Genomic DNA, 11,398 nt, shown 5'->3' on the forward strand with positions numbered 1-11,398 from the left:
AAAAAAAAAAAAGAATAAATACCAATGGGCCAGGCACAATTGCTCTTGCCTTTAATCCTAGTGCTTTGGAAGGCTGAGGTGGGAGAAATGCTTGAGTCTAGGAGTTCAAGAACAGACTAAGTAACATAGCCAGACCTCATCTCTACAAGAAAATAAAAAAGTTAGCCAAACATAGTGGCAAGTGCCTGTCGTCCTAGCTACTTAGGAGACTAAGGTAGGAGGATCACTTGAGCTCAGGGGTTTGAGGCTGCAGTGAGCCATATTATACCATTGCACTCTAGACTGTGTGACAGGGTGACAGAATAAGACCCTGACTCAAAAGAAAAAATAAAATAAAATAAAATTTTTGGAAATGAACTTATTTAGGCTTATTGTCCATTATTTTCTTAAAAAAAATAAATTAAAAAATTACTATACAAAACTGACATAGCTAAAGAGCTTTTCCAAAGACAGTGTAGTCAAACAATCTTTTATTTTCTTCAAGTACTTTCCAAACAATTTCTCAGCCTCCCAAATAACAGTTACTTTCTAATGAGAGTAATTAAATATGTTGAAATTCCTTTTTCATGTTACTGCCACAGCTAGGGAAGGGGACAGGGTGGGACAATCAACCTTATGTGGGTTTACATGTTAAACAATTCATATTTAGGGAAGAGAAAGTGATTCTATGACTTGATCTATGGTAAATTTCAGTAGGTAGCATATCATATATATCACTGCCTAAATTATAAGCTAAAATTAACAACCAAGTTAATTCTTAAAAACAAAGGAATAATTTTATTCCAAGTAGCACATATACAGCCCACAATAATTTACATTGGCACCTTTTTTTTTTTTTTTTTAAAGCAGGATTTATCGAGAGGACAGAAAAGCTCCCACAGTGGGAGGGGACCTGAAGGGGTTGCCCATTGACATCTTTTTACTTTTATTTTCATTTTTAAGACAGAGACTTTGAAGTAACTAACAAATTCCATTTGATTCACAGGCAAGAGATAGCCTAAAACATACTATGTAAACATGATACCCATCACTCTCATAAATGGTGGTAGAATGATGGTAATGCTATACTTAGAGTGCTTATTAGATATCAGACATTGTTTAAATGCTCATCATGTATTCTTATTTAGTCCCTTGAGCAACCCAATGAGGTAGTAACATTATTTTCATTTTATAGGTGAAAAAACTGATACCAAGAGATTAAGCAGCTTGTCAATAAGCGACAGGGCCAAGATTAAAACACAGGACATCACTCCAGAGTTTTCACTCTTAACTACCACATTATACAGCCTACTATAAGTCAAAGTGCTGGGTCTACAATAATAAATTAGAAACACTGCAAAATTTAATTTAAAAATTTGAAAGTATTTACACTTGTAAATTTCTAGACATGAGCCAAGCTTACCCTGCATATGTCCGTTGATATAAAGATTCTGGATCCAGACTTGCTGCATCCACAATTATCGCTTCATCAAAATTTTTCAGTATTTTAATACTGGCTTTTTTTATGCTGGACTACAACAGAAATTGTAAAATTATCAGTATATGATTCAGGAAAGACATCAGTCCTGGGTTGGAGACACAGGGCACATTTGTACAAAAATTTCTTCAGTGTTTGAAATACATATAATTTTCACTCAAGCTCATCACTACTGAGATGCTTAACAGCAATGATTATGAAATGTAACTTCAAACTATAAGAGGAAAGCACAATATTAAAGTGTATAACATATGCATTTATATGCCAAATCTGTTTGTTTTCTTAATGATCTAAGTTTCAACAAATGTGCTGTCCTCACAGGTAGTCGCCAGTGTGTGAAACTCTCACTCATCCAAGCATGTGCATCTTGGCTAGTAAAGCCCAACTTTACAGAGTAAACATGAATGTTTTTGATTCTCAGTGAAGCTGTGTGACAAAAAGAAGCAAGGAAATCTTTCTAAAATGACTAGCTAGCTGAGTGCAGTAAGTTCCCCTCCAGCATTCTACCACCTACTCCCCGCTCCCACAAGAAATGCAAGTCAGAATTGGTATTTTTATGAAATACAGAGCCATAAGTTGACCTAGAAATTCTACTTCTAAAAATTCAATTACAGACAGACTCACACTTATGTAAAATGATTTATATACAAGATTATTCACTGCAACATTGTTGAAAATAACAAAAGACAAGAACAAGCTTAATGTCCCTGACTAAAGAAAAGATTAAATAAATGAAATAGCTGAACAGACACTTACAGAACTCTCTGTTGGAGGAGGGGAAAAGGGCTCTCTTTATGTGTTAACAAGGATCAACCTCCAGGACATACAGTTAAATAAAAAAGAGGCACCAGAATAAAGAAGAGTGAATACTTCCCAACTAATTCTATGAGAACTGTTACTCTCACTTGGTAATTTCAAAATATATTAAAAAGCAACAGTAAGCCAGGCTCGGTGGCTCAGCCTGTAATCCCGCGCCTTTGGGAGGCTGAGGTGAGTGGATTGCCTGAGCCCGCGGGTTGGAGACTTGCCTGGGCAGTGAGACCTCATCTCTACAATAAATAAAAAAAAAATCAGCCGGGCGTGGTAGCACATGCCTATAATTCCGGCTACTTGGAAGGCTGAGGCGGAAGGATCGCCGGAGCCCAGCAGGTCGAGGCTGCGGTGGCCGGGAACGGCCACTGCACTCCAGTCTGGGCGACAGAGTGAGACTCCAACTCAAAAAAAAAAGCAACAGTAATCAAGACAGCATGGTCCTGGCATAAGGACTGACACGTAGATCAATGGAACAGAATTGAGAACCACAGTGCACTCTCACATTTATGGTCAACTGATTTGTGATGAAGTATAAATATTATCTTACGCTTACTGATATAAAATCTTTAATATAATAAACTACCAGTAAATGGAATCCAGCAGCATAATGAAAGGATTATACACCATGAACAAGTGAGATTTATCACAGGAATGCAAGGTTGGTTTAACACCTGAAAATCAATTAATATATAATACATCATATTAACAGAATAAAACCTAAACCCCATGTGATCATTTCAATTGATACATAAAGAACATATGATAAAATTCAATACCCTTTTGTGATGAAATAAAGCATTAAAAAAATTAGGAATAGTAGGAAAAGTCCTCAACCTAATAACGGCATTTATAAAAAACTTACACCAACATGATATTAGATGATACAAAACTGAAAGCTTTGCCTGTGAGATTACGAACAAGATAAAGATGCCTACTTTTGTCATTTCTATTCAACATTGTACTGGGAAGTTCTAGCTACAGTAATTAGGCAGGAAAAAGAAATAAAAGGAACCCAAAGTAGACAGGAAGAAAGAAAGCAATCTCTATTCATAGATTACATGATGCTATATATAGACAATTCTAAAGAATCCACAAGAAAACTACTAGAACTAACAAACCAATTTAGCAAAGTTGAAGGTACAAGATGAACATGTAAAAATCAGTTGTATTTCTATGTACTATCAATGAACAATTTGAAAATGAAATTAATATTAATAATGGCATAAAAAATAATTCAAAATTTAGGAATAAATGAGCCAAGGAGGTAAAAGACTAGTACAATGAAAATTACAAAATGTTGCTGAAAGAAATTAAAGAAAAAAGAAATTAAATAATATATAAATAAATGGAAATGGAACCCCCATGCTTATAAACTATAAGACTTAATATTGTTAAGATGGCAATATTTCACAGAACAATCTACAGATTCAATGCAATCCTGATAAAATGGAAAAGCTGATTATAACAGTCATATGAAATTGCAAGAAATCCAGAACAGTCAATACAATCTTGAGAACAAAAACAACAACCACCACAACAAAATTAGACAAACACTTCCTGATTTCAAAACTTACTACAAAACTATAGTAATCAAAAATGATGGTACTGACAATAAGGAAAGACACATAGATTGATGGAATAGAATTGAGAATTGAGAAATAAACCCAGGTATCTATTCTATGGTAAACTGATTTTTTACAAGAGTGCCAAGACCATTCAATAGTGAAAGAGTAGTATTTTTATTTGTTTGTTTGTTTTATTAATAAATGGTGTCAGGAGAACTATATATTCATATACAAAAGTTGAATCTCTACCTCACACGGTATACAAATCTAACTCAAAATGGATCAGAGAGCTAAAACTCTTAGAAGAAAACACAGGGATTTGTAAGTTTTTATGACCTCAGACTTGGTAATGGTTCTTAGACATGACACCAAAAGCACACGCAACAAAAGGACCATAGATATATTGCACTTCCTCAGAATTAAAAACTTATGTGATTCAAAGGACACCAACAAGAAAGTGAAAAAACAATTTACACAACGGAAGAAAATATTTGCAAGTCATATCTGATAAGTATTTAATATCCAGAATAAACAACAAAAACTTACAATCTAACAACAAAAAGACAATCCAATTTTTTAAATGGGCAAAGGATTTGAAAAGACATTTCTCTAAAAAAGATATATGCAAAAAGCCAATAAGCAAATGAAAAGATGCTTAGTATCATTAGTCATCAGGAAAATATAAATCAAAACCATAAAGAGATACCACTTCACACCCATTAGAATGGCTATAATCATAAAAATGGAAAATAACAAGATTTAGAGAAAGTGAAATCCTTCCTTGTACATTAATGGTGGTAACATAAAATGATATAGTTGCTGTAGAAAGAGTTGGCAATTTCTCAAACATTTAAACACAGAATTAATATGACTCAGAATTTCCATTCTTAGGTATATACCTCAAACAACTGAAAACAGATATGTAAACAAAAAAGTATGCAAAAATGTTCACAGCAACATTACTTATAATAGTAAAATGTGGAAACAACCCAAATGTCCATCAATTGATTGATGAACAAAAATGTGGTATGAATATTATTTATTCATAAAAAGTACTGAAATACTGATTCATGCTACAACACAAATGAACTACAAAAACCATTATGATAAGTGAAAGAGGCCACACACAAAAAGACTATGTATTGTATGATTCTATTTACATAAAACATTCAGAAGAAGCAAATCCATAAGGAGAAAAGCAGGTTAGACGTTGTGAGGAGCGAAAGAGAGAAAGGAGTAAGGAGAGACTGCTTAAAGGGCACAAAGTTTCTCTTTGGGGTGATGAAAACATCTGAAACTAGATTGCAATGTGGGCTACAGAACGCTGGGGATATACTAAAATGTCACTGAATTACATACTTTAAAATGGTTAAATTTATGTTAAGTGGCTTTTATTTCAAAAAATTAATTGTATTTCTACATACTTGCAATAAACAATTTGCATATGAAATTAAGAAAGCAATTCCATTTATAACAGTATCAAAAGTACTTAGAAATAAGAATAAAAGCCAGGCTCGGTGGCTCAGTCTGTAATCCCACACCTTAGGGAGGCTGAGGTGAGTGGATTGCCTGAGCCCGCGGGTTCGAGACCCGCCTAGGCAGCAAGACCTCATCTCTACAATAAATCAAAAAATCAGCCGGGCGTGGTAGCGCATGACTGTAATTCCAGATACTTGGAAGGCTGAGGCGGCAGGATTGCCGGAGCCCAGCAGGTCGAGGCTGCGGTGGCTGGGAGTGGCCACTGCACTCCAGTCTGGGCGACAGAGTGAGACTCCAACTCAAAAAAAAAAAAAAAAGAAAGAAAGAAGAATAAAAACAAAAAATACTTAGATTTAAGAAAAAATACAAAATATATACTCTGAAAACTACAAACACTGCTGAAATAAGATTTGAACAATGGAAAGATATCTTGTGTTCATGGATCAGAAGACTTTTAATATTTTAGATGGCAATACTCCCCAAAGTAATCCATAGAGTGAATGCAATACCCATCAGAATCCCAGCTGCCTGCCTTCTTTGTAGAAATTGACAAGCTGATCCTAAAATTCATCTGGAAACTTAAGGGACCTCAAATAGCAAACACAATTTTAAAAAAGAGGAACCTAAGTTGAAAGACTCTAACTTTCTGATTTTGAAACTTACTACAAAGCTACAGTAACCAAGACAGGATGGTACAGGCATAAGGATAGACATATAGAAGGATGGAATAGATTTGAGAATCCAGAAATACACCCCTTACATTTATGGTCAATTAATTTTTGACAATGGTGCCAAGCTATGCTGGAAAAACTGGGTATTTATGTGCAAAACAAATGAAGCTGGATAACTATCTCATACTATACATAAACAATTAACACAAAATAAATCAAAACCTAAATGTACAAACAAAATTATAAAACAGAAGATAAAACTTTTTGACCTGAGATTTGGCAATAGTTTCTTGGACATAACGTCACAAGCAACAGGAAGTAAAAAATAGACAAATTGGACTTTAAAATTAAAGCCCAAAATCTGTGCTTCAAAAGGCACTATCAATAGTGAAAAGAAAACTTACAGAATGAAGAAAATATTTGCAAATCATATATTTGATAATGAACATATACCTAGAATAGATAAAGAACTCCTGCAACTCAATAAAAAGACAATTCAATTCAAAAATGGGCGAAAGATTTGAATAAACATTTCTCCAAAGACAGAAGAAAGCCAATAAGCATATGAAAACATGTTAAACATTATTGTCAAGGAAATGCAAATTAAAACACCAGTGGGCTGGGTAGTGACTCACACCTGTAATCCTAGCACTTTGGAGGCTGAGGTACGAAGATTGCTGAGGCCAGGAGTCTGAGATCAGTCTAGGGCAACATAGCAAGACTTAGTGTCTACAAAAAAAAAAAATTAGCCAGGCATGGTGACACATGCCTATGGTTCCAACTATTTGGAAAGCTAAGGCAGACTCCTGAGCCCATGGGGTCGAGGTTCCAGTAAGCCATGATTGCGCCACTACACTCCAGCCTGGGTGACAGTGTGAGACCCTAACTCAAAAAACAAAAAGTAAACAAAAAAACCCACAATGAAGTAGAATTTTATACCCACTGGGATCACTATAATAATTGGAAACAACAACAAAAACACCCAGATAATAAGTTCTGGTGAGATGTGGAAAAACTAAATCTCAAACAGTGTTGGTGGGATTACAAAATGGTATAGCAACTTTGGAGTACAGTCTGGCAGTTTTTTGTTTTTTTTTTTTTAGTTGGAGTCTCACTGTCGCCCAGACTGGAGTGCAGTGGCCGCTCCCGGTCACCGCAGCCTCGACCTGCTGGGCTCTGGCGATCCTTCCGCCTCAGCCTTCCAAGTAGCTGCAACTACAGGCGTGTGCTACCACGCCCGGCTATTTTTTTGATTTATTGTAGAGATGAGGTCTCGCCTGCCCAGGCGGGTGTCGAACTCGCAGGCCCAGGCAATCCACTCACCTCACCCTCCCAAAGGCGCGGGATTACAGGCTGAGCCACCGAGCCTGGCTTGGCAGTTTTTCAAAAAGTTAGGTAACTCTCAACCCAGCAATTCTACTCCTAGGAATATACTACAAAATAAATGAAAACATATATATGGAAAAACTTGTACACAAGTGTTCAAAGCACCATTATTGATAGCAGAAAGAACAATTCAAATGTCCATTAACTGATAAACGAATTGTCAAATATTCTTGCTATGTGATATTATGGCCTTAATTTTGGAATAAAGTTGGCCTTAATGAGGAATAAAGTTCTGATATAAGCTAAACACAGATGAACTTTGAAAACATGATGCTAAGTGAAAGAAAGTTAGTCATAAAAGACCACATATTATATGATTCCATTCAAATAAAAGGTCTAGAATAGGCAAATCTACTGTCTATCTAGAGACAAAAAGATTAGCAGCTCCCTAGAGCTGGTGGAGTGGGGGATTTGGAATTAAAGTAAATGGGGTTTCTTCTTGGAGTGAAAAAAGTGTTTTAAAATTGACTGTGAATGGTTACACAACTCTGTGAATAATACTAAAACCACTCAATTGTACAATGTAAATATGAATTAGTGCAATAAAGCTGTACAAATATTTACACACACACACACATTACACACAATATGATTTCATTTATAAAATGACAACAACAGGTAATGCTAATTTAGCTATCGAAAGCCAGGATAGTAGTTACCCTGGCAGAGAGAAGGGCAGTGACTGGAAGAGGGCCAAGAGGGTTTCTGCCATATTGATAATGTTCCATTTCTTGATCTGGATGCTGCTTATATGGGTTGGTTCTGTTTGTGAAAATTCTTCAAGGTATGTAGAGCTATGATATGTGCAGTTTTCTACATGTATAGCATGCATCAACAAAAAGTATAAAAATAGATTTTATGGTTAGCACCTAGACCTTTTAAGTGTCTGAATATAAAAAGGACATTCTTAGCTGACATCAAGAAACAAAATGGCAATCACACTCAGCAAGTTATCTCTTATGTAAACTTAAAAGGAGGAAAATTTTTAAAAAAGGAGGAAAATATACTCATGACTGCTTTGCTCATGGCAATACAATAGTACTTTTTTTTATAAGTTAAGAAAACTTAGCTGGGTTTGGTGGCTCAGCCTGTAATCCCAGCGCTTTGGGAGGCCAAGGTGTGTGGATTGCCTGAGCCCGCGGGCTCGACACCCGCATGGCCAACTTGGCGAGACCTCATCTCTACAATAAATCAAAAATTAGCTGGACGTAGTAGCGCATCTCTGTAGTGCCAGCTTCTTGGAAGGCTGAGGTGGAAGGATGGCTGGAGCCCAGCAGGTCAAGGCTGCAGTGGCCACAAATGGCCACTGCACTCCAGTCTGAGTGACAGAGTGAGACACCAACTCAAAAAAAAAGAAAAGAAAACTTATCTAAGGCCCAGTATAAAAAAAATGTAGAGCATTATGTATTTATTTGTCAAAAGTGAAATTATTAAGCTATGTTATTAAGCTTATGATGAAAAACACTCAATAGGGAACATTTCGGGTTCTACCACTTACTATGTGACTTTAATGAAATCAATTAATGTCTCCTTTATGTTTCCTTAGATCTCTTGTCTCAGGACATTCTACTTTGTGTGATTTTGGGGGAGAATCATGTAAAGTTTAATATACAATGTTACTCCCCAAAAACCAAAAAAAGTTAACGGAATGCACAATGTTGCACTCTAGTTCAAAATGAAATCAAAAGGCCATGAATGAAATATAATATTAAGAAGCCTAAGAGTTCACTCAATTATTCTATATAAAAGTATACTAAATTTAATTGTAAAAATTACTCAAATAATTGCATAAAGAGCACTTCAGAGGCTATAAATGTATTCCATATTATTTGATGATTAAGAGAAACAGTCACAGAGTCAAGCTGAGTAATGGCCTAAATGAAACAGCATGATACTTTATAGTATAATATATTGTAAATCACTATAAATACTTTGAATAGAATATACAGGTTAATTTTGTTTTTCCTCTTGTTTCTACAACTTAAAAGATACAAACAGGATCTGCTACTGGAATGTGAAGGAAAGGATTGGTATGCCTTTCTCCCTAATGGCAGACGCAAATCAGTTAATACCTGAGAAGTGGAGTTGTCAGAACCACCTGGGTGAGACTCATCAGAGGGCCCAACAGAGCCATGAGCAGTCAGTGAAATGCTCCCTCCAAGAAATTCATCTCCTCGAACCGAATGGATAAGATCATTCAAATATTTATAATAAAGATTGCTAGACAAAAAACCAGGCAAAAAGACCTAAAAGAGAGGAAAACATTACTTTAAAGCTGAAATCAAACACAACTAAAACTTTCTTATATAAACAAACTATATGTATAATTCTACCAGTTAACACACGTTTTTACACTGTAATGAAAATTACAACATGTACAATTTTGTTGGGTTTTCTCCCCAAAATGCTTACCATGAAATTTTTACATATACTTGATATTAATAATTCTTAGTGAGTAGAAAATAGTCCACAGAGTAGAAATAATTTGAAACTAGAATCTTCTAGTTTGTAATAAATACTAAAGTGTTTGTGCATATGTCGACACTTATTTTTGAACTACTTCCTTAAGATAAACCACCAACAGTATGATTGCTGAGTTAAGTTTTAACTTTGATATACACAGCCAGTTTATCCTTCAAAAGGATATTATCAATTTGTATCACTAGTGATATATTAAGTTATCTGTTTCCATACAGGCTTTCCAACACTGGGTTGTGTTTTTTTCAAATCATTGGTAAATAAATTATTAGAGGTATATATTTTTATTTGCATTTAATAATTATCAATGGGGATGTGGCTCGAGCCTGAGGCGCGCCGGGCCAGAGACGTCGCAGACCCCAGGACTCGAAGGCGGTGAATTATAGCTCTTGAAGTCTGCAATAAAAAATGGCCTCCAATAAAACTACACTGCAAAAGATGGGAAGGAAACAGAATGGAAAGAGTAAAAAGGTTGAAGAGGCAGAGCCTGAAGAGTTTGTGGTGGAAAAAGTACTGGGTCGACGTGTAGTGAATGGGAAAGTGGAATATTTCCTGAAGTGGAAGAGATTTACAGACGCTGACAATACTTGGGAGCCTGAAGAAAATTTAGACTGTCCAGAGTTAATTGAAGCATTTCTTAATTCTCAAAAAGCTGGTAAAGAAAAAGATGGTACAAAAAGAAAGTCTTTAGCTGACAGTGAATCTGATGACAGCAAATCAAAGAAGAAAAGAGATGCTGCTGACAACCTGAGGGGCTTTGCAAGAGGTCTTGATCCTGAAAGAATAATTGGTGCCACAGACAGCAGTGGAGAACTGATGTTTCTCATGAAATGGAAAGATTCAGATGAGGCAGACCTGGTGCTGGCGAAAGAGGCAAATATGAAATGTCCTCAGATTGTAATTGCTTTCTATGAGGAGAGACTAACTTGGCATTCTTGTCCAGAAAATGAAGCTCAATAATTGTTTGCATTGCTTTTTATATATATTTATATATATATATATATAAAATCTGGGTCTTGGTTTTCGATATCCTAGTATGACGAAATAACTGCATTCTAATGAAAATTAAGTTTGATAAGTTTGTTTTGAAAGTAGTTTTGGGAGAGTTGTTGGGGGGGGTTGCATCAGTAGCACCAGTTACTTTGAACAAATAAAAACTTTCTGTAGTTGCTTCCTTTCTCAGAAAATAACATTTGATACCATGGTATATTATTTCCTCTGCATTAGAGAACAGCTTTTCTAAATGTTGGGAGAAATTTCCATAGTCATTACTCAATCAGAATTTGTGTTCTCATATGCCTAAGGACCATTCTGGATTTTTTGTTTTGTGTGTGTGTATACATAAAATACATATGCAGATGGTTTTCCTTTTTGTTGTTGTTTTTAAATATTAACCAAAACAAAAATTTTGGGTAAGCCCTTGTTTCTGAAATGCCGTCATTATGAGCAGCCTAAGAAATAAATCACTTAAATTGAAAATTTTTTGAAGCCAAACATTTAAAGTTAAATAGATGATTCTGGGATTAATA

At 35.4% G+C, this 11,398-nt stretch overlaps 1 protein-coding gene and 1 pseudogene across 3 annotated transcripts in view; one reads left to right on the forward strand and one right to left on the reverse strand.

Annotated features, from left to right (window-relative positions):
* AKAP10 (A-kinase anchoring protein 10) overlaps window positions 1–11,398 on the reverse strand; it is a 91,579-nt gene that overhangs the window by 25,099 nt on the left and 55,082 nt on the right. The window contains exons 10-11 of one of the 2 annotated variants that reach the window (XM_008062604.2): window positions 9,464–9,637; window positions 1,403–1,512 (exon numbers count right to left, since the gene is read on the reverse strand). In XM_008062604.2, coding sequence (XP_008060795.1) covers window positions 1,403–1,512; window positions 9,464–9,637 — 284 coding nt within the window. The remainder of the gene's footprint in view (window positions 1–1,402; window positions 1,513–9,463; window positions 9,638–11,398) is intronic. The other variant, XM_021714768.1, reaches the window with a different exon arrangement.
* Window positions 10,187–11,220, forward strand: LOC103264898 (annotated as a pseudogene). Its single transcript, XR_002482211.1, has one exon. The product of XR_002482211.1 is annotated as a chromobox protein homolog 3 pseudogene (transcript).

Source organism: Carlito syrichta, unplaced genomic scaffold, assembly GCF_000164805.1.
Source record: "Carlito syrichta isolate Samal-C Ts95f unplaced genomic scaffold, Tarsius_syrichta-2.0.1 Scaffold305756, whole genome shotgun sequence".
NCBI classification, from domain to species: Eukaryota; Metazoa; Chordata; class Mammalia; order Primates; family Tarsiidae; genus Carlito; species Carlito syrichta.